Source organism: Canis lupus, chromosome 8, assembly GCF_048164855.1.
Source record: "Canis lupus baileyi chromosome 8, mCanLup2.hap1, whole genome shotgun sequence".
Lineage (NCBI taxonomy): Eukaryota > Metazoa > Chordata > Mammalia > Carnivora > Canidae > Canis > Canis lupus.
Window position 1 is genome coordinate 5,379,400 of NC_132845.1, and position 25,129 is coordinate 5,404,528.

General features: G+C 34.8%; 1 protein-coding gene across 3 annotated transcripts in view; it reads right to left on the reverse strand.

Annotated features, from left to right (window-relative positions):
• LRRIQ3 (leucine rich repeats and IQ motif containing 3) overlaps nucleotides 1–25,129 on the reverse strand; it is a 174,136-nt gene that overhangs the window by 74,531 nt on the left and 74,476 nt on the right. For all 3 annotated transcript variants that reach the window (XM_072834077.1, XM_072834078.1, XM_072834079.1), the window contains exon 5: nucleotides 5,451–5,607. In XM_072834077.1, coding sequence (XP_072690178.1) covers nucleotides 5,451–5,607 — 157 coding nt within the window. The remainder of the gene's footprint in view (nucleotides 1–5,450; nucleotides 5,608–25,129) is intronic.

The window sequence follows — 25,129 nt, forward strand, 5'->3', positions numbered from 1 at the left end:
ACAAAGCCATTAAGCTATAGTTTCACTTTTGAAGCATTATTATTGCTTCTTTGGACCCCAAAAGAGGGCTGAATGAAGCTTAAATTAAATTACCCTTAGCCATGGACAGCCCTAGTATCTGTCTTTATACATCCTTCTAATATATCATACTTCCACCTACCACTAAAAGCCACTATTTCCAAGAAGTCTTAATACTCAGGACAACTCCATCTCCTTCAGTCAGACCCATGAGATATATGCAACTGACTAAAATAGATTTGAATTTGTATATTCCCGGCAGTTACACACTTTATATAATCAGTCCCTATTCAGGGAGTTTTTCTAGCTCTCTTTCCTTTCTCCCTAAAAGTTCCAGCATAGAACCTGTTTGATTATAATGTTTTAAGGCTTTAGAATTTGTTTCAGTGCTAAGGACATTGTAAATATTCAAAAAATACTCATTTGAAATGAACTGAATTGCTGAATGGGCCCCAAAATGACAGATAATGACAAAGGACAATTTTAAAAGAATGTTCACAAAGCTTTTTTTGGGGGGAATATATAAGCTGTAACAACATGACAGGAACACACTGAGAATAAAGGTCCATTTCCAGTATAAGAAAGCAATCTTATTTCACAAAACAGCGAAATTTAAAAATAAAATACCTATCCCTAAGTTTCTTTTTAACATCCCACATAGTTAAAATGAGGTAACCAAATCTACATCTCCTGAATCTAAGATCAACCCTCCCTATATTTTCCTTTTTTTTTTCTCCTTATATTTTCTATATGGTGTCATCTACTGTTAAACTAGACAGAGAGCAAAAGTGAATTCAATATTTCTTGGCTTGTAATATGATTAATATTCTGATTATTCTCTCCCCTTACTCCCATATTTACCTAAGTTTAAAGTAGGCGCACACATACACCACAAGTCCTCAAACATGATTAGTTATTTGGATTTATAAAATTAGGGCAAACTCATATTTCTGTCTTTCCACGTGCGGTGTGTTCTGCACAACCCCAGGGAATATCATCTACATAGACTGTGAGTAAATACACTTGTACACTGCAGAGTAACCTTGATTAAGTGGAGCCCTTTTCCTTCCTCTTACTCACATAGGCCATGTGATAAATCATCTCACTTCTTTAATTGTCAAAAGACAACTACAGCTCACCAAAGATATACAGGTGGCAGGTAAACATGAAAATATGTTTAGCACCACATGGCATTAGGGAACTGCAAGTTAAAGCAACAATATATTATTAAATATCTATTAGAATAGCCAAAGTCTAGAACACCAGCTAGCAAAGTTATGGGGCAACAGGATCTCTCATCCACTGCTGGTACAGCCACTTTTTAAGACAGTTTGCAGCTTTCTTACAAAACTATATATATTCAGGACACCTGGGTGGCTCAGCAGTTGGGTGTCTGTCTTGGGCTCAGGGTGTAATCCCAGTTCAGGGATTGAGTCCCACATCTGGATCCTGTGAGGAGCCTGCTTCTCCCTCTGCTGTGTCTCAACCTCTCTCTGTGTCTCTCATGAATGAATAAATCTTAAAAAAAAAAAAACTAGATATATTCTTATCATATAATACAGCAATCATGCTCCACTGTATTTACCTAAACAATCTGAAAATTTATGTCCACACAAAATCCTGCACATGGACGATTATAGCAATTATGTTCATAATTTCCAAAACTTGGAAGTAACCAAGATGTCCTTCAATAGATAAATGGATAAACTGTAATATATCCAGGCAATGAAATAGTGTTTAGTGTTAAGAGGAAATGAGTTATTAAGCCATGAAGAGATGGACAAAACTTAAATGCATATTACTAAGTGAAAGAAGGCAATATGAAAAGTCTCTATATATCTTTAAGAAAATACATTTAATAATAATGGAGACCATTAATAGGACTGTATTTGAAGACTGTTTCTATTTTGTTTTACAAAAAATGGCATTCAATATGGCATGTATATATCATCCATCTTAGTTATGAGAAAAATAAAATTTGGAAGCAAGGAAAAAAATTTAAAAATATTCAAAAATTCAAACAAATCAGCATTTTAAAGCAAATCTTACTTTAGAAGAGATGACTGTCATATTAGATTATGTCCAATGTTTCTAGGAATCATACAGGGACATAAAGGAAGATATGAACATTCAAAGTATTAAAAGTGGTTCCAAGTAAGAAATCCCTTCCAGAGAAATTGAATTGGATTGCTTTATTGACCCCCCTCCTCATTTTGTTGCTAACTAGGGAAAACATATGGACCCTCTCCAGAAAATGAGTCAAGATAAAAGGTATGTAATGCCAAATTTCATGCTTCAAGAAGGGAAAGTGTTGCTCAAGTTCTAAGAAAAAAAAAAGATCACAATTTTAGGAGGTAAGTTGTCAAAGATTGAGATCTACAAGATACATTTGTTCTTTCTTTCCAAGAGGTTGAAACAGTTAAGGTTCCCAGCCATCATTTATTTTTAACCTCTTAGATGCTTTCTCTCCTTCCTAACAACATATGACTAAACCAGCTTATGGAAGCTTCAGATGTAAAGGTGTGAGGAGGGAAAAGAGCAGCTAGACTGCCTCTGAGATAAATATATTGCAAATTGCTTTCTCCTCCTGCAAATCGTTTTTTCCTTTTCACTACAATGGGTGTGACTTTCTCTCATACTATATCTCCTCTAAAATTCATGTTTGCAAGATAGGAAATAAGTGAAACAATAATACAAAGTCAACAAAACATAAATAATGAAGAATATCTCATAGTCTAGCCCAGGTTACTAAAATTTTGCAATGGACTTTCAGGCCAACACCCCAGTTAGAAACTGCTTTGTTTGCTATTACTCCCTGTATATACATCTTCCACAATAACCTTGGAGGAAAAGGGTTGATTATGTCAAAGAAAATTTCAAATATTCTTCGGTGTCCCAGCAAAATTCATCTAATAGTATCAAAACTTCCCTAAAATCCATTATAATAATATATGTCTCCCTAAAACTTGATCTAATTGACCACCATGATTCTGTATCTATTTTCCTCCTTTGCAAGAGGAACAATCACCATCTGACCATGTAAACCATGGATAAATAATGTCCCTTGCAATTATTCCAGATCCTCAACTTCCTCTGATTCATTTTTTTTTTCATCAGATTCCTTACTCATGAATTCTGACTTTTGGTTCTATATCCCCTTTAAAAGCTTAAGTGTGCACTGTAATTTCTGGATATTTATATGGACCTCTGGCTTTACTGCTCAGCCTTTCTTACATAAATGTAACTTGAACTCAGTCCTCTGGCTCTTTCCATTTTAGGTTACCATGAATATGGAAAATATTATGCCTTTTAGACTAAGTGCATTTAATCTCCAAACAGGAAAAGACAGACACTAATTATTTACCTAATTACTAAAATTTTGATTCTACTCTTGACTAATCCTCTCCATTACTTTACTCATAGCAGTTTTTAAAATGAACTCCTAGTATTAAATACTGATACTTTATTATCTCCCCCCTTTACCCTACTCTTAAACTTTTAAAACATTTTTTGATCCTAGGTTCTCTTAGGCACTCTATGGCATCACTTGTTCTCACCATAGTTTCTAAATAACCAAGGACCAAGTTTCTAATGACTAGATATGTAAGTCACAAACATAACAAATGAATAGTACACCAAGTTAGTGAACTAAATAGGAGACTCCAAATGAAACCACTAGAAGATGGAACAACAATTTAATACAGAAGAAGTAAAGATTCAAAGGTGAATTTTACAATTAAGGATCATTTCAATTACTCTAAGAAACTGAGCTCAAGACACCTTCTATAATGCTTTATGAATAGTAGCTATAAACAGTGAAGAAGCATAGAAAAATGTACAAATTTATAGAATATGAAAGAATAGTTAACATAGTGATGTGGTTAGTAGAGTTATCAATAATATTAAAGAGCTTTAGAAAACTCCTTATACCAAATATATTTTCCAAAATTTCTTAACTTTCAAAAAATTTTCAAAGATTTGACAATGATATATTCTATGTAACTTCATAGATAACAAATAAAATACCTCCACAATATGAATATTTTATTCCTGTTTATAGTAGTCACTTGCCATAATACAACATATATCCATATATGTATATAAGATTTTGCATATGGATATATAGCTATGTATATGTACATATATCTGTATATGAGAGTGCAAGTATTTTATAAATATATAAATATATATATCCAAATTAGTTATCAATTGGATATGTACCATATACAATATTCAGTGAAAGTCTGCACTGCATAAAGCACATTTAAAAAGCAAGTAACATGCCTAAATCAGTGCATTTATATTCCACATAGAGGGCCTAAAGATACTTCACATGGACTTTATAATTTTATAGAACATAATATCATCTAGATAAAATTAATACAGTTGGTACTGCATGCTAATGAAGAAGTTTTTAATAGGATACCTCTGCCTTTTAAACCTATGTTGTTGTTTTTTTATCCAATGGATAATTTTTGTGGATTTTGAGGGCTTGAATATATTCCTGTACTATTTCTAGAATACATGTCCTCAATAACATTGAAATCAGACTAATGACAGTCTGGACCTACTACACTCCTTTCTAACTGTGTTAATATAATGGAAAGACTTGCAGTGCAAGGTATTTAGAAACAGGTCCACGTGTGAAAGTTTATTTATCACAAACTGTTTCACATATTATTATAAGTTTTCTCTAGTTAATTATACTGCATAATCAAGTCTTCACTTCTACCAGTATCTAACATCCAAATTAAAAAAAAAAAAAAAAAAACAACTCTAAGGATAAAAAAAGCACAAACTCTGGAGTCAGAATATCTGGAGTTAAGTCTTAGCAATGCCCCTCAACTGTGTGACTTTTGGTAAGTCAGTTAACCCATCAGAACATTAGTTTTCCTTATTTATAAAAATGAGAAATACCTATCTTGTAGTGTTGTGGAAAATAAATTACAGAACACATGCAAAATATCTAGCACAGTGCCTTATACATAGTAGGCATTCAATTAATAAAAGTTTTATTTTTTATGTGTCCTCAAAACAATACATACTTTAGCATAAGATATTGAATGAATACTATGCTATATATAGTATTATCAGTCTTTAGTAAACTAGTTTTTTTATGTTTTCAGCTACTACAAAGAGACTTTTATATTACAATTAAAAGCTACTTGTAATAATTGATATAAGAAAAAATATATACAAAGCATAAATTATAAAATGGTTATGAGAATAATATACCAAAAAAGAATAATATACCACATAAATTATATTTGTACTTTTATAACTTTTCTTTCATTGAGAAAATCTCAGAATATTAACAATGTAATGGAAAATATTTAAAAGAGAATGAAGAAACTTTTACTAAAGCTACATAAATTGTAATTAGAGTATCTTAAATTTAAAAAAAATTAAAGTAATAAAATAATTATACTTACATGTTTCCAATGTGTAAGCATTCCTGTTTTATTAGTTTCAGGCTGAAAAAAGAGATCCTTAAAGAGCCTGTCTTCATATCCTTTCTGTATATAAATCCATTTTGTTTCACATTCACTAATAAATTTCTCCTGAGGTTTTTTACACAACAACAAGGGGCTGAAGAAAAGGAGGGGGGAATTGTCATTTAGTTTTTTGCCATAAAGAAAAGAAAAAATGACTCATGAATTCACTTATACTTCTGAAAACATAGTAAATTTAATGTAATATTAGTTTCCATATTACTACTATATAAAACTTCTTAGGCACTAAGATTTGCTCATCATCATTCATCAAGGGATGAATGAGTACTGAGATATCTCTGGTGATATGAATCCATAAACAATTCTGCATTTATGTCTGGCTATGTGTTTTATAATATAATGGCAAGGAGAACATGACTAAATTATCTACAGAAACATAAGGTGGCCAGGATGAGCTCTTGATTTTTCTGCTCCAGTGAAGAAGTAACTTTTTATATTCACCTAGAAAAATTACCTTAGAGCAGTACTATCCAATGTAATATAACATATGCCATAAAATAATTGTAAATTGTCTACTAGCCACACTAAAAGATGTAAAAGAAATAGATGAGATTAATTTTAATAGTTCCATTTAACCCAATATATCCAAAATATTATCTGTAAATGGCATCAACAAACTAGTATCAAACTTAATTACAAAACACTAAATATGGGTCGCCTGGGTGGCTCAGTCAGTTAAGCATGTAATTCTTGATTTCAGCTCAGGTCATGATCCCAGGGTTGTGAGATCAAGCCCGTTGTTGGGCTGCATGTTGAGAGTGGAGACTGCTTAACAGAGGAGTCAGTAACATTCATTTGTGTGATGAAATAGTAAAGTCATTTGAATTAAAATGAGGAACCAAGTAGGAGGATTACAGTTGTCCTTGTTATTAACTAGCAGATCTAAAATAAAATTAATAAAAGAAAGCATTTTTTTTCCATTTTTCAGATTTTTAAAGTTGGCTTTATCTATTCATTTCTTCATTCAAAATATTTTCATTGATGTTCTACAAATTAGGGTAAGTAAGATACAGTAAGAGATTAAACTTATAATGACTTCAATAAGAGAGAAGTTTACTTTTCTCCCATGATGACCAGTGTTAGCTGGTGGGGCAGATTTGCTCTATAAAAATCATTAAATCTTGCCTCACCATTTTCAGATACACTGTCAGCCATGCATATAACTGAGGCATTCCAGCCCTTGGGAATGGAAAAATGTGAAAACTAAGGGAATGTAATTATCATTTAAGCACTTCAAGCTTCAGTTGTACTTATTACTTTTGATCACTTAAAAATATAACAAAAATATAGTCATAGGAACACACATAGCTGCAAATAAAACAGGTTAATAAAATCTCTAGTGATCATCCAACTGCCAAAAGAAGAAAATAATAAGAGATTAAAAAAAGTAGGGGATCCCTGGGTGGCGCAGCGGTTTGGCGCCTGCCTTTGGCCCAGGGCGCGATCCTGGAGACCCAGGATCGAATCCCACGTCGGGCTCCCGGTGCATGGAGCCTGCTTCTCCCTCTGCCTATGTCTCTGCCTCTCTCTCTCTCTCTCTCTGTGACTATCATAAATAAATAAAAAAAAAAATTAAAAAAAAAAGTATTATTCTGAAGTGACCAATGTGTGCTCTGTGAAGAGAAGAAAGTCCCTAATTCCATGAAGCTTATATTCTTTTATAAGTAGAGATAGATAATACAGAACTAAAACACTAGAGACATGAATGAACTGCTTTTCATGTAGGCTAGATTGGGATAGTATTACTGAGAAAATACCATGGGAATCTCGGGAAAAAAACAAACAAAAATTCTAGAAAAGCAAACAGCAGGTACAAAAGGCCAGGCAGGAGTATGCTCAAGAAGGTAAGAATATACTTGACATGTTTGGAAAACAGGGAGCAGGTCACTGGGATGGACACTCATGGCTGAGTTTTGAGAAAAGTAGTAGCTTTGAATAGAATCATATTGGGGATATAATTTCTAGAATACAGTTATCAGGGGTTCTTTGGATCCTTTCCCCAGTGAAACAACCATTTAAAATGTCTGTAAATTGTCCTATGGGAATACAGCAAATAAATAAGTAAACATTTATTCAATAAAATATATTAAATCTCAGTAAGAATAGTGAGACAATGATGAATTTTTTTTTATTTTTTTTATTTATTTATTTTTTTATTTATGATAGTCACAGAGAGAGAGAGAGAGAGAGGCAGAGACACAGGCAGAGGGAGAAGCAGGCTCCATGCACCGGGAGCCTGACGTGGGATTCGATCCCGGGTCTCCAGGATCGCGCCCTGGGCCAAAGGCAGGCACCAAACCTCTGCGCCACCCAGGGATCCCGACAATGATGAATTTAAACAACTTACCCTCTCCTTTCTTTTCCCCTCCTCAACCCAAATTTAACCTAACAGAAGTTCCACTCCAAAAAGGCAAAGACAATAAAACACAGGATCCCTTCCCTGCTTGGTATCAGTTGAGGGCCACAGTATAGTTCCAAGAAATACCTTAGCCTGGATCCATGTTTTAGATAATCTATTTCAAGCAAGAATATCTGAGAGATCTTGGGTTCTCTCCCTCCTCTCAGAACCCACTTATGAGCCAGAAACTCCAGCCCAGGTGCAATAGGTAGAGATTAATTTAACTCTCATGGCCCTTGGCCTCAACAAGTGATAAGCAATTAAAAACGTAGCTCTAGAAAAATAGAAAGCTAAATCATAAACCATCTTGAATTTTACCAGAGAGAACATGGAGAAGAGATAGCTAAGAAGAGTCCTTCTGAGATCTGAACAAACTCCAAAAACTGGTCTCAAAGATTATTTTTGTAAGGAGCTCAATTCTAAAAGATCACACTATGGAGCAATTAATTTCCCAGGGAATGGTTGACAACAATAGAGTAGTCAGCTGGCAATTAGTGAAAGCTAATAATAGTTGTGATATCAAAGGAGTTCAGAGCAACTTAATAGAGAAGTCAGAAAAAGAGAAACGCAAAGAGAATACTGTTAAATCACTATTATTCCAAGGGTGACTGCACTTGGCTAAAGGTTTGCCCTCTAAGGAGCAATATCAGAATCTATTCAATACAGAGGAAATAAAGTTTAGTAAAATAGTCTATCCAACTTATTAAACAAATAAATAAATCCTGGTTAAGGATATTATATCAAGGGTGGTTACAATACACCATTTAAAATGTCCAATTTTCGGGATCCCTGGGTGGCGCAGCGGTTTAGCGCCTGCCTTTGGCCCAGGGCGTGATCCTGGAGACCCAGGATCGAATCCCACGTTGGGCTCCCGGTGCATGGAGCCTGCTTCTCCCTCTGCCTGTGTCTCTGACTCTCTCTCTCTCACTGTGTGCCTATCATAAATTAAAAAAATAAATAAATAAATAAATAAATCTTTAAAAAAAAAATAAAATAAAAAAAATAAAATGTCCAATTTTCAGCCAAAAAATCATGAGACAAAGAAACACAAGAGTATAACCAAAGAGTAGCCCTTTGAAACTGCCTTTGAAAGGGCATAAATCACAGATACAACAGATAAATACTCAAGGCAACTACTGCAAATACGTTTAAAGGAAATAAACCTCAAATTAATAAAGAAAGGTATAATGGCAGAGTCTTTTCAAATAAAGATTATCAATAAAGACATAGAAATCATAAAACTAAACCAAATGGAAATTCTTCAGTTGAAAAGTATAGTAACCAAAATAAAAATTATGCCATAGTAGTTCAATAATACATTTGAATTGAAAGAAGAAAAAAAATCAGAAAATTTGAAGAGATTGATAAAGATTATGCTTATAAACAGAAAATAATTAAGGCAAAAGTACAGATGCACAAAAAATGTGGGGTCCAATTAAGTCAACCAACATATGAATCATGGGACTTACCAGAGCAGAGGAGAGAAAGAAAAGAGAAAAAATATTAAAAGTGTTAAAACATTCTGCTATCTGATGAAAAATATTAATTTACACATCCAAGAGCTCAAAAAAAAAGTTTAAGTAGAATAAACACATAACACATCAAGACACATCATAGTAAAATAGTTGAAATCCAAAATCAAAGGGAAAAATCTGAAACAGCAGAAGAAAAAGCCTAGTCATGCACAAGGGAACCCAAATAAGATAAACTGCAGACTTATTACAAGAAACAATGGAGGTCATCAGGCAATAGTATGTCATACTCAAAGTACTAAAAAAGAAGAGAAAAATCTTTCAAACAAGAATTTTATATTCATCAAAACTATCTTTCAAAATGGAAAGTGAAAAGAGGTAACATCACTAAGATGATGACATATGTCATTCCTGACCTTGCTCTCCCACACAGGAACAATTCAACACCATTTGTGGAAAAAACACCATTGAGAAAATCCTAGAATAAAGCTGAAGCACATCCCTCAAGGCACCACAGAGACCAAGACCTAATGCAGTAGAAGGTAAAAGGAATGTCACACATGGACAGCAACCCTCCTCCTTCAGGCCACTGCAGCACCACACTGAGAGATGTCCCCTGAGCTTACAGCTCTTCCAGTGGGAAAAGAGAACCCAGGGGTGACATCCAGCTCCCACAGAGCTGTGGGTCATTTTGTGGAAGCTCATACTCTGGTCTCACTCTGTGGGGACTACAGAGGAATCTGTGATGCTCAACCACAGGGAATCTGACTGTAACAAAGCAGAATGGGACCAGCACCGGGATCTCAGTAGACTGAAGTCCTCCCTGCAAAGCCCAAGCAGTAATCTCAGTGTTTCTGTTTATCTGTAGAACTTAATCAGTGGAAGAATGTGATCAAGGAACATGGAAGGCTGCAGGTCTCCCTGGTTCAGGTAGTCAAACAAGGAGATCTGCTGGCCCTGGAGCCTGGTAGGCCACTATCCAGGAGCTGAGTTATCACCCTATCCCTTTAGGGCATGGCTCCTAGCATCACCTGACAGGAAGGGGAGAACAGCAATGCTCAACCTGAGAGGTAGGTAGACAGAGCTGATCACCCCCAAAGCAAACATAGCACCAGGTATAGAGGGTCCCTCTGCTTTGTCCAGTCAAGGGACTTAATTCATAGCTTTACCACTGTACTATAGCTTCTGGTCCCTCCCAATGGGGAAGCTTATTTAGGAAAATTTGGGAGTTACCTAAAATGGTCTACCCACAGGAAAGCTGAGTCATAGTCCCATCTGCTGCCAAGCATGATCCCTGGCCCCCTTTGACAAGAAGGGCTGGGAAGAATAGCCAGGAGCTGCTGTGTAACCCAGCAAAAATGAGTGGCAGGCAGGTAGAGCTGATTCCCCCAGGGGAAAGCCAAGGGTCCTGTTCAGCCAGGGAACTTGCAGCATGGGGCAGTTTGAGTCAAGGCCACAAACCACGAGCCTTACTAGCCTGGGAACTGCTTCTCCTACTGCACCTAGGCAAGGAAACTAATCTGTACTCATTGCTGAATATTGGTGTCAGCCTGTCGAGCCAGAGTCTTACCAGAGCACACAGGAAGCTCTGTAGCCCATCCAATAGCTATGCTCATAGTGGCACTTGAACAAGAGTACAGTCCACAGCTCTCCCTGTCTGCAGAGCAAGACTGGTGGCCACACCAGACTAGGACATTCAGTCACAGAAATAATGAGATGTGCAGGCCTTGATTCCCGTCCTGCTGTCCTGCTAGGGTAAAGAAACTAAATCAAAGCTTCATCTACTATTTAATATACTCCCAAATCCCAAGCATCTAATAAATCTAACCAGAGTCTAATCCAGGCAACCACAGAGCCCACACTACAATCACCTGGGCAAACCAAGTGAGAAACCAAGCCAGCAGTCCTATCTAGCTCTTCTTAGCCAGGGGTACACCCTCAGAGCTTGAATAGCTGCCTCACCAAAAATAGACTCTAACTGGGGGAACAACCTGCCCAAGGATATTATCAGCAGACACAACTAGACACCCAAACTGAGCTGTCTGGAGAAGTGTCTCTGTCAAAATGAACCTATAAAGTCTGGAAAAGGAGATTGTTTAACCAAATATGCAGATACCAATGTAAAGAATGAAAGATGACAAAAATCAAGTAAATATAACACCACCAATGGAAACTAATAAAGCTTCCAATAACTGGCCCTAAAGAAATAGAGATCTATGAAGTGTCAGACAAACAATGCAGCCATTAAAGGGCCTACAATGCACACTCACCAACCTGTGGCCTGGTGCAGAAGTAATCCTTTGAGAACCACCAAGACTTTGGGTGAAAGACTCATTTCTGAATTGTACAGCATTGGTCTAGGAAGCAGGAACTCTTGGATTACACTACAGAGTCAGAGGAGTGGGTGACATGTTCCTGCTGTCTCCATCTTGCAGAAGCTGGAGGGTACCATCTTTTTGTTCCCCCCTCTCCTGTGAGTGCCCCCATTATGCTCCAGCTAATGGACAGTTTCGTGCGTGCTCTCCTTCTGCCTTACCAAAGCCAGCAGGTGACGTCTTTTTTTTTTCCCTTTCTTTTTATTACCTTTTCTCCTTTCTTTTTATTATGTTTCTTTTTATTACATTTCTTTTCTTCTTTCTATTTCTTTCCTATTTTGCTGGATGACATCTTTGTATTTCCTTCTATGGCACTCCAGAATACCAGTATATTCCAGAGGAGAGCTTCTACATATATCTGGTGCCCCAGTTTTTATATCTAGTGACCTGGTTTTTATAGCTGCCCTTAATCACCTGGCTATGGAGACAAAGGCAGACTTTAGTTCTTGGGTCCCATTGGACTATTACAATTGGAGAGAAAATTCTTGGCAGACTACAAATCCCAGGGCACTGAACAGATAGCACATTGAAACATACTGCCCTTCTCTCTGAGAGAGGCCATTTCCTCCCCCAAGAGATTTGGCCTGAGGGGCAAGTTTTTAGTTTGGCACATTTATAGGGACCTATGGAGGTGTTCTCAAAGAAATAAGGCCAATGGATATAAGTGTTGCTCTCTTCCTCTGCTTCAGTCCACCTAGCTAAATATCTTCTAATAACACATTTATGCCCAAATTTTTGCAGCTGCTAGCAGGGGACAGCTCTATATTGATGGGTTCTGGTAACAAATAGAGCTTATACCTATGGCTCCCACAGAAATGTAACTAATGGAGAAAAAGTTCTTAAACCGCTACCATACCCAGGATATAGCACAGAGCAATAGATACAGGAGTTCAATCTTTCTGTTAAAGAGACCTATTAGCTTCAGGCTACAGCTTCTGCCTGAGAGCCAGGCTTCTATTTAAACATACATCTAAGGACTAACTGTAAACATTTCCTGAAACATTGGAGGATGGGCACTAATTTCATGCATTTTCCCTCTACCATGCTCTCCTACAGCACTGGCATCTCTCAAAGAAAGCTCTTACCTGCTAGCATCCTGGTTTTTATGGCTGCTGTTCAGGGGATACTCCTTGATCACCAGGCTCTAGTGGCTGAGGGTGGAGAGGGGTGGGAAAGGAGCTTGTGTTCCTGGGTCCCACAAGACTGTAACAATCAAAGACCATTCTTGGCAGATTACCACTCACAGGACACTAAATGGACAATAGACAGAAACACATCCCCAGACTTTCTATGAATGAGACCTACTTGCTAGTCCTGGAGTTTCAGACATAAGGGCAGACTACAGTTTTGGCACACGTGCACACACACACACACACACACACATCTAAAGGCCATGGAAGTACTCTTAGGGAATATAGGCTGAGTTATGCCATCTTTGCATTCTTCCTCTGACTCACAGATATCTCCCAGAAAGGAACTTGTACACTCATCTGGAGGCAATATTATTGTCAATGCTACCCAGGGACATATCCAGATCGCCTGTTTCAAGGGCCCAGCAGAGCTTATGATTGCAGTCCCATAGTACAGCATATTTTTGCACTCTAAAAGCTACTGTCTGAGGGTCTAGCTTCCAATCAGCCTTAATCTAGGTGCTGAATGAAATTCTCCCCTTTGGGACACTGACTGGTCTTGGAACACACTCAATTATTAGGAGCTATTAAAAATAAAATAGATTCTTTGGACAATCATAAAGGTTTGAAAGACAATCAAGAGCTAGGACAATGTTGGAAAGTATGATTAATCTCCCACACAAGATCAGCCCTTCAAGAGTAGGAGAGGTAGCTATTTCATCTAATACATAGAAAGCAACACTGAGAGTCAAGCAAAAGGTAGAAACAGAGGAATACATTACAAATGAAAGAATAAGAGAAAACATCTGGGTGAGAATAAGGGGAAGAAACTTTAATAAAATGGAGATAAGTAATTTACCTAACAGAGTTCAGAGAGTTTGTCACAAAGATGCTCATTAAACTCAGGAGAGAAATGATTAACACAATGACAGCTTCAACAAATAGAAAATATAAGAAAGTTCCAATCAGAAGAAATAAAGAACTACACTGAAAAATATACTAGAGAGATTCCATAACAGACTAGATGAAGCAGAAGAAAGAATCAATGAATCCAAACACAGTGTAGAGGAACTCATCCAATAAGAACAGCAAAAATAAAAAATAAAAAAAGTAAATACAGACTGATGAATATATGGGACAATGTCAAACAGACAAACTTTTGCATTACAGAAATCTCACAGGAAGGGAAAAAGGAAGGGGTAAAATGATTTTTGAAGACATAATGGTTGAAACTTCCCTAATCTGGAGAAAGAAACATATTTCCAGATCCAGGACTCACAAGAACTCCAACTAAGATAAAATCAGAGACCTCTACCAAGACACATATCATAATAAAACTGTCAAGGTTAAAAACAAGACATTTTAAAAGCAGTAAAAGAGAAGCAACTTGGCATGTATATAAGGGAATCCTCATAACACTATCAGCAGATTTTTCAGCAGAAACTTTACAAGCCAGAAGAGAGTGGTATGATATATTCAAAGTGCTAAAAGTAGAAAATTCTTAACTGAAATACTCTACCCAACATATATCATCCAGAATTAAAAGAGAAACATATATCATTCAGAATTAAAAGAGAAATAGAGAATTTTCTAGAGAAACAAAGACTAAAGGAATCTATCACCACTAAAGTTGCCTTACAAAAAATTCTTAAAGGTACTTCTATATGCTGAAAATAATGGAAATTAATTAGCAACAACAAAACTACAACAAAAACATAAAAGGACAGCTCTCAGTTGTAAAGGTAAATGTGAAGTAAAGGTAGTAGATTAATCACTTATACAGCTAGTATGGGTTAAAAGACAAAAGGGTAAAAATAGGGGTAACCGTACTAATTATTTACGGAATGAACAAAATAAAAATGCAAAATGTGACAATAAAAACAAAGTGTTGGGGAGGAGAAGAGTAAAATGTAGGATTTAAAATTCCTTGAAACTTAAATTATCAACTTAAATTATTTTAAGTTGTTATATTTAAGCCTCATGGTAACCACCAAGCAAATAACTAATGAGAAACAAATCTAAGCATATCACAAAACAAAGTCATCACATCACACCAAAAAGGAAAAGAGCAAGAGAAGAAACAAAACTACAAAACAAAATAAAACAAAACAAAAAACCCCTACCAAGACAATTAACAAAAAATAAAATAAATAAATAAATAAAATAATTAACAAAATGTCAGTAAGTACATGAGTATCAATAATTAATTTAAATGTAAATTATCCAAAAGACATAGAATAGCAGAATGGATTCTTTTGTAAGAGACAAACAGCTTGAGAGCAAATGGATAAGAAGATATTTCAAGCAAATGGGAACAATAACAAAAAAGGATAGCTATACCTATATCAGACAAAATAGTCTTTAAACTTAAAATGGTATGAAACGACAAAGAAGGCCATTGTATAATGATAAAGAAATCAATACAACAAAAAGATATATCAATTATAAGTACTGCCCCAAAGTGGAGCACCTAAATACATAAAGCAAAAAATAACAGTTAAAAGAAAAGATAAACAGCAATACAGCAATAGTTGGGAGCTTTAATGCTCCACTCTCAACAATGGATAGATAGATCAATTCAAATAAAGAATCAGTAAGGAAGCAGTGGATTTGAATGTTAGAGACCAAATAGAATTAACAGACAAATACAAAATGTTCTATTTGACAACAGTGGAATACACATTCTTCTTTTGTGCACATAAAACATTTTCTAGGATAGATCATATGTTAGGCTACAGAATAAATCTTAGTAGTTGAAGAAAATTGAAATTATAACAAGTAACTACTTTCATCACAATGGTGTAACTAAAAATCAGTAACAAAAGGACAACTAGAAAATTCATAAGTATATGGAAATTAATAACACTCTCCCAAACAACAATTGTTCCAAGGAAAAAGTTAAAAGGAAAATTTTAAAAAGTTTTTTAAGATAAATCAAAATAGAAACACAACATACCAAAATTTATGGGATGCAGCAAAAGCAGTATTAAGAGTGTAGTGCATAGCAATAAATGCCTATATTAAGAAGCAAAGAAATGTCTCTAATAAATTACTTCTTTATCTTAAGGTACTACCAAAAAAAAAAAAAAGAGCAAACTGAGCACACAGTTAGCAGAAGGGTAAAAATAATAAACATCAGAGCAGAAATAAATGAAATAGAGAACAGGAAAACAATAGAAAAGATAACCAAACTTAGAGTTTTTTTTTTAAAGATAAATAAAATTGACGATTTTTTACTTAGAAAAACCATGTGATAGAGAAGACCCAAATCAACAAAATTATAACTGTAAAAAAGGATATTACAATTAATACCACAGAAATACTAAAAGGATCATAAAAGATTACTAAGAACAACTATTTGCCAACTAAGTGGACAACCTGGAAGAAATGGAGAAAATTTTAGAAATCTACAAACTACCAAGACTGAATCAGGAACATACAGAAAGTCTGAATAGACCAATTACTAATAACAAGATACAGTCAGTATCAAAAAATCTCCTAAGGAGGAAAAGACCACGATCAAATGTCAACCCAGGTGGATTTCATCAAACATTTAAAGAAGAATCAACACCAATTCTTCTCAAACCAGATACGAACTTGAATCCATAGGGAAAAAAATGAAGAGAACCAGAAATGTGATAAACAGGACTATTAATATAACAAATTCAATGAATATATATGTGACGTTCTTTCTTCACTCAGTTCCTTTAAAGTGCAAGACATATTATAAAGGGATGATTGTAATAATGTACTGTTGGGTTTGTAACATACAAAAATGTATAATAGTATGAAAAGGAGGAAAAAAAAATACATCCATAGAAGTAACATTTTATATCTCACTGGACAAGTCTGTATATATAGGAAGTAAATAAATTAAGGTATATTTTAAGTCCGGGGGGGGGAAGCAATAACTAAATATATACAATTAAAACATCATTAAAGGAATGGTAAAAGAAACAATAACTAAATGTATACAATTAAAACATCATTAAAGGGAATGTAAATGTTACACTATAAAATATTCACTTAATGCAAAAAAGTAGTAACAGAGAGGGTGAAGAATAAAATGATATGAGATATATTCGTGTACACTGTTAATATTTAGGTTTATTTCAAATAATCTTATGTTGGTATTTTTTTGTTCTTGATAGTTTAGATTATGAAATATATATGCTTATTTTATATATAATTTTCATTTTTAATACAGTCTCTTTTGTAAAACTACTCATGGCACAGCACAGTATGATCAGCAGGAGGACCACAGCTCCCAGCTTCTCCCAGACAAAGGAAAGGGTCAGTTCACATGTCCAGTGCTCTCAACTTTTCAGATAGGACTCTTCAGAGGACTGGCTTCTGTTTTGCCTGTCTAGGAGTCGAGCCACTTGGAGGAGAATGGAGATACTGGCTTGGGCTGGTAAACCATCATTTCACCTCCCTGGCTCAGTACAGAGGAAGCAGAGGGAAATCAGAGTTGCCTAACACTGCCACAGTTTTTCTTGGGGCCGCCCAAACAACTGGCTTCTGACTTGCCTATATTCAAGTGCTGACAAGACTTGTCATAACCTTGCTGCCTGGGGAATGTGAGAACAGAGACAAAGGTCTGGGCTGGCAGTCACCATATATCCCATCCCAGTTCTACACAAAGCAAGTAAATAAAATCTCTACTCTCAGCTTCTTTTTGGAGTGGGAAAGAGTTGGACATCTGATCATACAACTTGTCTATGGCTGGGGAACTGACTTAAGTTGCATTTGTTTTTTTTTTTTTTTTTTTGCATTTGTATACTAATGGGACCTGACACATCCTAGACACCTAGGGGAGAACACAGAAAGCAGGTTAATAATTTTGAAGGTTTGAGAGGCCACCAGAAACTCTGGCAGGCTGACTGGTGGGGGTATTCTCCTGTATGAGGCTACTCCATAGTAACTGGGAGATGTACTTGTTGTGTCAAAGGTGCAGAAAGCAACACAGAGTCAAGGAAAATGAAGAATCAGGTAAAGATGCTTCAAACAAAGGAACAAGATGTACCTTCAGAAACTGACCTTAATGAAAAGAATTACCTGATGCAGAATTCAGGATAAATGTCATAAAGATGTTCACCGAGAGCAAAAGAACAATGCTGGAGCAGAATAAGAATTTCAACATAAAGGTAGGAGGGAAAAGGAAATAAAACAGCAAACAAAAATCATGGAGATCAAGAACACAAACACTAAATAAAAAAAAATTCACTAGAGTGGTTAAAAAATAGACCACATTCAGCAAAAGACAAGATCAGCAAACTCAAAGACAACTCATTGAAAGTAATTTAGTAAGAGAAACAACAACAACAAAAAGAATGAAAAAGGGTGAAGAAAGATTCAGGGACTCATGGAATACCAAAATACAGACTAAAATATGCATTATAGAGGTCCCAGAAAGAGAAGAGAGAGAAAACATATCAGAAAGTGTGTTCAAAGAAATAATGGCTGAACACTTTCTAAATCTAGGGAAGAAAATGAGTATCTGAAACCAAGAAACCTAATTAGAATTGAAGTAAAACTATCTCTCTTCTCAGATAATATGATCTTAGATATAAACACATCTTAAAGACTCTTACAGCAAAAATTTAGAATAAACACATTCAGCAAAGTTGCAAAACACAAAATCAACATACAAAAAAATCAATGTTTTCATACACTAATGACAAACTATCTGAAAATTAAATTGCAACACAACCCCATTTACAATTACAACAAAAAGTAAAATCCAGAAATAAGCTTAATGGAGGAGGTGAAATACTTGTATATCAAAAACTTAAAACATGGATGAAAGACAAATACTGTACGATTTCACTAATATGTAGAATTTACGAAACAAAAGAAGCAAAGGGAGAACAAAAGAGAGAGACAAACCAAGAAATAGACTCTTAAGTATAGAAAACAATTTAATGGGTTACCAGAGGGGAGGTGGGTGGGGAGGTAGGTTAAATAGTTAATGGGGAGTATACTTGTGATGAGCACTGGATGTCAAATGGAAGTATTGAATCACTATGTTATACACCTGAAACTAATATTACATTGCACATTAACTAACTAGAATTTAAAAGAAATACAATGATAAGTAAAAAAAAGAAACATTGAAAGAAATTAAAGAAGACACAAACAAATGGAGAGCCAACTTGTGTTTATGGGCTGTAAGATTAATATCAAAATGTCCACACTATCCAGCGTGCTTATAGATTCAATACAGTCCTTATCAATGCACCAATGGATTTTTTTACAGAAATACAAAAAAAAAAAAACCACTATATGGAACCATAAAAGACCACAAATAGCCACATCAGTCTTGAAAAAGAATAACAGAAATACACTATAAAGTTATACCCATCAAAATAGTATAGTACTTGACTATGACTGACAAAAAGAACAAAGGAACCCTACAGAGAGACTAGAAGCAAACCTACATGTACACAGTCAATTTTCTTTGACAAGGATTCTAAGAATACACAAAGGGGAAAGAACAGTTTCTTCAAAAAATGATGTTGGGAAAAGTGAATATCTGCATGTGAAAGGATGAAATTGGAATCTTATGCCACACAATATATAAAAAATCAACTCAAAGTGTTTTAAAGATTTCAATGTGAAACCTGAAAACGTAAAATTACTAAAAGAAAATATAGGAAAAACTTTCATGACATTAGTCCTGCCAATGATTTCACGTATATGAGACCAAAAGCACAGGAAACAGAAGCAAAAAATAGACAAATGGGAATACATTAAATTAAAAAGCTTCTGCACAACAAAGGAAACAGCTAAGTGAGTGAAAAGGCAACCTCCTGTATGGGAAAAATGTTTGTGAACATCTCTCTGATAAGGAGTTAATTTCCAAAATATATGAGGAACTCCTATAACTCAATACTAAACCACAAAAAGCAGAATAACAACAACAGCAAAAACTAACAACCATTTATTAAAAATCGGCTAAGGACTGGAACAGAGATTTCCCAAAGAAGACATACAAATGGCCAATAGATATATGAAAAATTTCTCAACATCTCTAAGGATCAGGTAAATGCAAATAAAAACCACAATGAGATAGCTATTATTAAGCAAAGCAAAACAAAAATGAAAACCAGTAGGGGCAAGTGGCATAACTGAAATCCTGCACACCACTGATGAGAATACAAAAATAGTGCAGCAGCCACCACAGAAAATGGTATGGAAGTTTTTTTTTTTTTTTTTTTTTTAATGAAAAATAGATCTACCAGAGGCCCAGCAATCTCACATCTGAGTATCGAAAAGAACTGAAATCAGGACCTCAAAAGGAACTTGAGAAGTATCACTTCCATATTCACTGTGGCACTACTGAAATCAGCCAAGCTATGGAAACAAATGTCCATTGACAGATGAATGGATAAATAAAATGTGATATACACTCACAAAAGAATATCAATTGGCCATTTAAAAACAAATTCTGCAAGATACAACATGGATGAGCCTTGACATTATGTTAAGTAAATACATCAGTCACAGGAAGACAAATACTGCATGATATCACTTGTATGGTTCATCCTGCCCTCTTATAATCAGAAAAGTAGGATCAAATATTAAATAATACTATAATGGCTCAAAATTGAAGACTAGAAAGAAACCATATTAATATAAGGGTCCACAAATTGTTTCTAAGATGAAGACATATATTCACAAGATCAAATGCTCCTCCCCACTGAACAAAGGGCCAGCTAGTAACTTTCAGCCATTTTAGAAAAAAAACTGAGATTTCTCTGTGGGGTTAAATAACAACATAAATTGTTGAATTAATTATTAATTTTCTTCAACATACAAGCATTATTAATAAAATTATAGAATGATTACTTAAAAGTTAAGTTTTATTTATCAAAGTTTGCTATTAATTATCTGGGTTCAATAGAAAAATATTGGGAAGTAAGCATTAAAATTCAGAGGCACTGTTGATCACAGTAGTTTTTCCATGATAAAGAACATACATACTTTTAGAATGCTATCAAAAGAAATGAAGAGCAATGATAATACCAACTACCTAAGTAATTGTAAAACAAAGTAAAAATGCATTTTCTTCTTTTTTCTTCTTAAAGATGTTTCTGTGTATACAGAATAAATACAATACACAATATAATATTTAAATACACAATACACAATATATAAAAATAATATATCCATATATAAATATATAAAGTGAAAAGCACAAAGAAGGGGAAAAACATGGGGCTATATTAATGCAAGAAAGCTTCCATTTTAAGAAACATGGAGAATAAAAGAGTGAAGTAAACCCACAACAGGCAGACTGAAAAGAAATAAAGATTAGAGAGGAAATCAGTGCTATGGAAAATCAGAAAAACAATACAGAAATCAATTAAACTAATACTCGAGCCTTTGTAGATACCAGGAAAAAAAAAGGGGGGGGGGGGCAAACATTTGGCTAGGCTAAGAAAAAAAGAGAAGTCCTAAATTACTATAATAAAAAAGGATCTATATATTTAGTGACCTTACAGAAATTAAAAGTATCATAAAAGAATGAATACTAGGAATGGCATTACACTAAAAATTAGACAATTTAGATGAAATGGAAAGATTCCCCAAAAGACACAAATTAACAAAACTAATCTAAAAATAAATAGAAAATCTAAATAGAACCCTAGCAAGCAAAAAACAAACAACAACAAAAACAAACAAAAAAGACCCTTGAAAACAAACCACCACCACCCCAAATAAAAAGCAAACTAAATCTGTCATTTAAAATATTTCCATGAAGGAAAGTCCAGACCAAGATGGCTCAGCTTCATGGGTGGATCCTACCAAACATTTAAAGAAGAAATAAAATCCTTCACAAACTCTATTAAAAAAAAAAATGGAGAGGGAACACTTCCCCCTATATTTTATAATTCTAAGTAGTTTGGCCAGCATGCCAGATGGCAGCTTTTTTTTTTTTTTTAAGGAATGTAAAATACTTTGTAATCTGGAGGTTTCCATGGTGAAGGCATTTCCTTTAACAGAATTATCCTAGAAGGAAGAAAGATCACGTCTTAAAACTGTAAGATCTAGCTCCCTTGCCAACTAAGTGTGTTATTGGAATGATAGTGATTTTAATAGAAAATAGTAAACTATGGAATCATAGGAATCAATAATTCTAAGAACATCTGTAGAGTGCTGACTCTACTTAGCAGTAGCTGAGCTCCTAACAGATATGCTCTCAGTCCGTCCTCACAACTGCCCCTACTTTGTGAGCTTCAAAGGAGAGTCAACTCACCCAAAGGCCGAGGGCTGGGGCCTGAGCACACAGGTCTCCCTACACCTAGGTCGCAGTACTTTTGCTTTCAATGAGGGGTTTATTAGCACATCAGTAGGCATCTTCCCCATGTTGACACTCTATGGGGCAGTGTATCAGCAATTTCAAGAATAAAGAATTGCATAGGCATCTGAAAAGAAGAAATAGCTAATTCAAAATGGATCAGAAATGATAAAAATCCCTCAGGATTTTTGGTTATGTGGTTGGCATTATTTCTTATTTTGAGGATTAGTGAGTTCTATCTACCTTCTCACTCACCAGTCACAATTTTCGTTTTTACTTTGATTATTTTAGTCTTTTTCTATAGAGACATGCTAGAAAGAGTGTTATTGGTCATTATTTTCTTAGCTCTAAGTACAAAGTTCCCTTATCCTTTTTTCTTTTGTTCTCTTCTCTTCACCAACATTCAGCAGAAGCTAAGGCTGAAGTTGAGAAAACCACTTTAGTTCATTTTCATACTGCAACAGTATGAAACAGAAAAGGAAACTTTTATTTTTTTTAAAGATTTTATTTATTTATTTATTCGTGAGAGACACACAGAGAGAGGCAGAGACACAGGCAGAGAGAGAAGCAGGCTCCCTGCAGGGAGCTTGATGTGGGACTTGATCCCAGGACCCCAGGATCAAACCTGAGCCAAAGACAGTTGCTCAACCACTGAGCCACCCAGGCATTCCAGAAAAGGAAACTTTTAGAGTCTTATTTTCCTTATAATTTTATACTAAAATACTAAATTTATCGTTTCTCTGTCATTGTGAGAAATATCTCAAAAAATTTTAAATAGAACTTTTTATCTGCATTTTTCATTTATGATTGCTTTTGTTTTCAACTGTCAGCACCCAAAGACTAGGTGGCCTTTATAATTTTCTGCATGAAAATGACACATTTAATAGACCATTTATCTAGCATTCTTAGAGGAGAAAAATTATCACAACTTCAAAAAATCCTGTTTAAATTTGTTTATTCACGCCTATCTGATTTATATACTTTCTTTTAATTAAATAATCAAACAACAAAGCACAAAACTTCATGTACAATTTGCTACAGTGGATTTCACATAATCAACAATTTTGAATCAACTATAAAAATACATCTTAACAAGTGTGCAATTGTGATTGCTATTAAAAATTAGAACTTCAACCTGTCAAGGATGGAAGGGAGGGAGGGGGGGAAAAGGAAAATGGAGTAATTATGAATGAGTAAGGTTTAACTACTATTCATGTAATCCCTTAAACCAACATCTTTTTTTCTTTAAGATTTTATTTATTCATGAAAGACACAGAGAGAGAAAGGCAGAGACATAGGCAGAGGCAGGGAGCCTGATGTGGGACTCAATCCTGAGACTGTGGATCATGCCCTGAGCCAGGGGCAGGTGCTCAACCGCTGAGCCACCCAGGCGTCCCTAAACCCACCTCTTTAATGACATCCACTGTGTGCTACTTTTTTTCAATAAATTTTTAAAATTATTTACAATAGATTTTATATTTTACACCAGTATTAGGTTCACAGCAAAACTGAGAGGAAGATCTAGAGATTTCCTATATGCCTCTGACTCCTATGTATGCATAGCCTCTGGCAACGTCCCCCACCAGAATGACAGATATATTGTTACAACTGATGAACCAACACTGTCATATCATTATCACTCAAACACCATTGTTTCTATTATGGTCAACTCGTACATTCTATGAGTTGGACAAATGTATAATGACATAAATCCATCATGTAAGATAACTAGTATTTCATTGCCCTAAAAATCTTTTATGCCCTGCCTGTTCATCCCCCCAACCCTGACAACACTATATTTTTACTATCTCCATAGTTTTGCCTTTCTTAAAATGTCATATAGTTGGAATCATATAGTATGTATCCTTTTCAATTCTTTCCCTTAGAAATACACATTTATGTTTCCTCCATGTATTCTCATGGCATGATAGCTCACTTCTTCTTGCTGATGGGATTATTCCATTTTCTGAATGCACCATGTTTATTCATCCATTCACCTACTCAAAAATATCATGGTTGCTTCCAGTTTTTTACAATTATGAATAAAGTTGCTATCAATACCCATGTAAGGTTTTTGTGTAGCCATAAAATTACAACTGCTTTGGGTAAATACAAGGAGTATGATTGCTGTATCATAAGGCAAGAATATGTTAGTGTTGAGTTTCACTAATACATGCTCTAATTTGTATTATTTATGCTCACTTTAGATTTAATTTGGTCTTCTTTTTTCTAATTTCCTAAAGTAGAAACTTAAATGATTGTTTTTTGGGGCCTTCTTCTTTTCTAATATATCTATCTAGTGCTATAAATGTCTCTCTAAGCTCTGCTTTCACTGCATCCCATAGATTTTGGTAAGTTGCTTTCATTTTCATTTACTTCAAAATACTATAGATTTGCCTTGAAATTTCTTCTTTGATCCATGGTTGTTTAGAAGTGTTAGACATTGTTTAATCTCTAAGTAATTTGGGATTTTCCAGCTGTAATTCTGTGATTAATGCAATTTATATAGAGAATTTTATTTCACTGTGTTTGACAGTAGTTATTACATGATTCTTATCTTTTAAGATTGCTCAGGTTATGTTTTACAGCGCAGAATCCAACTATTTTGCTGAATGTCCCATAATGAGCTTGAAATGAATGTGGATTCTGCTGTTGTTGCATAACGTAGTATATAAATGATCATTATATCCAGTTGATGATATCGTTGAATACAACTATGCCCTTAATGATTTTCTGCCCGCTTAATCTATTTCTGATAGGCAGGTGTCATCTTCATCTATTTCTCCTTTGTAGTTCTATCACATATTTTGATGCTTTGTCATTGGTTGCATACACATTAAAGATAGTTATGTCTTCTTGAAGAATTTATCCTTTTTTGTTTTGTAATGCCTCTTTAGCCTTGATAACTTTACCTAGTAT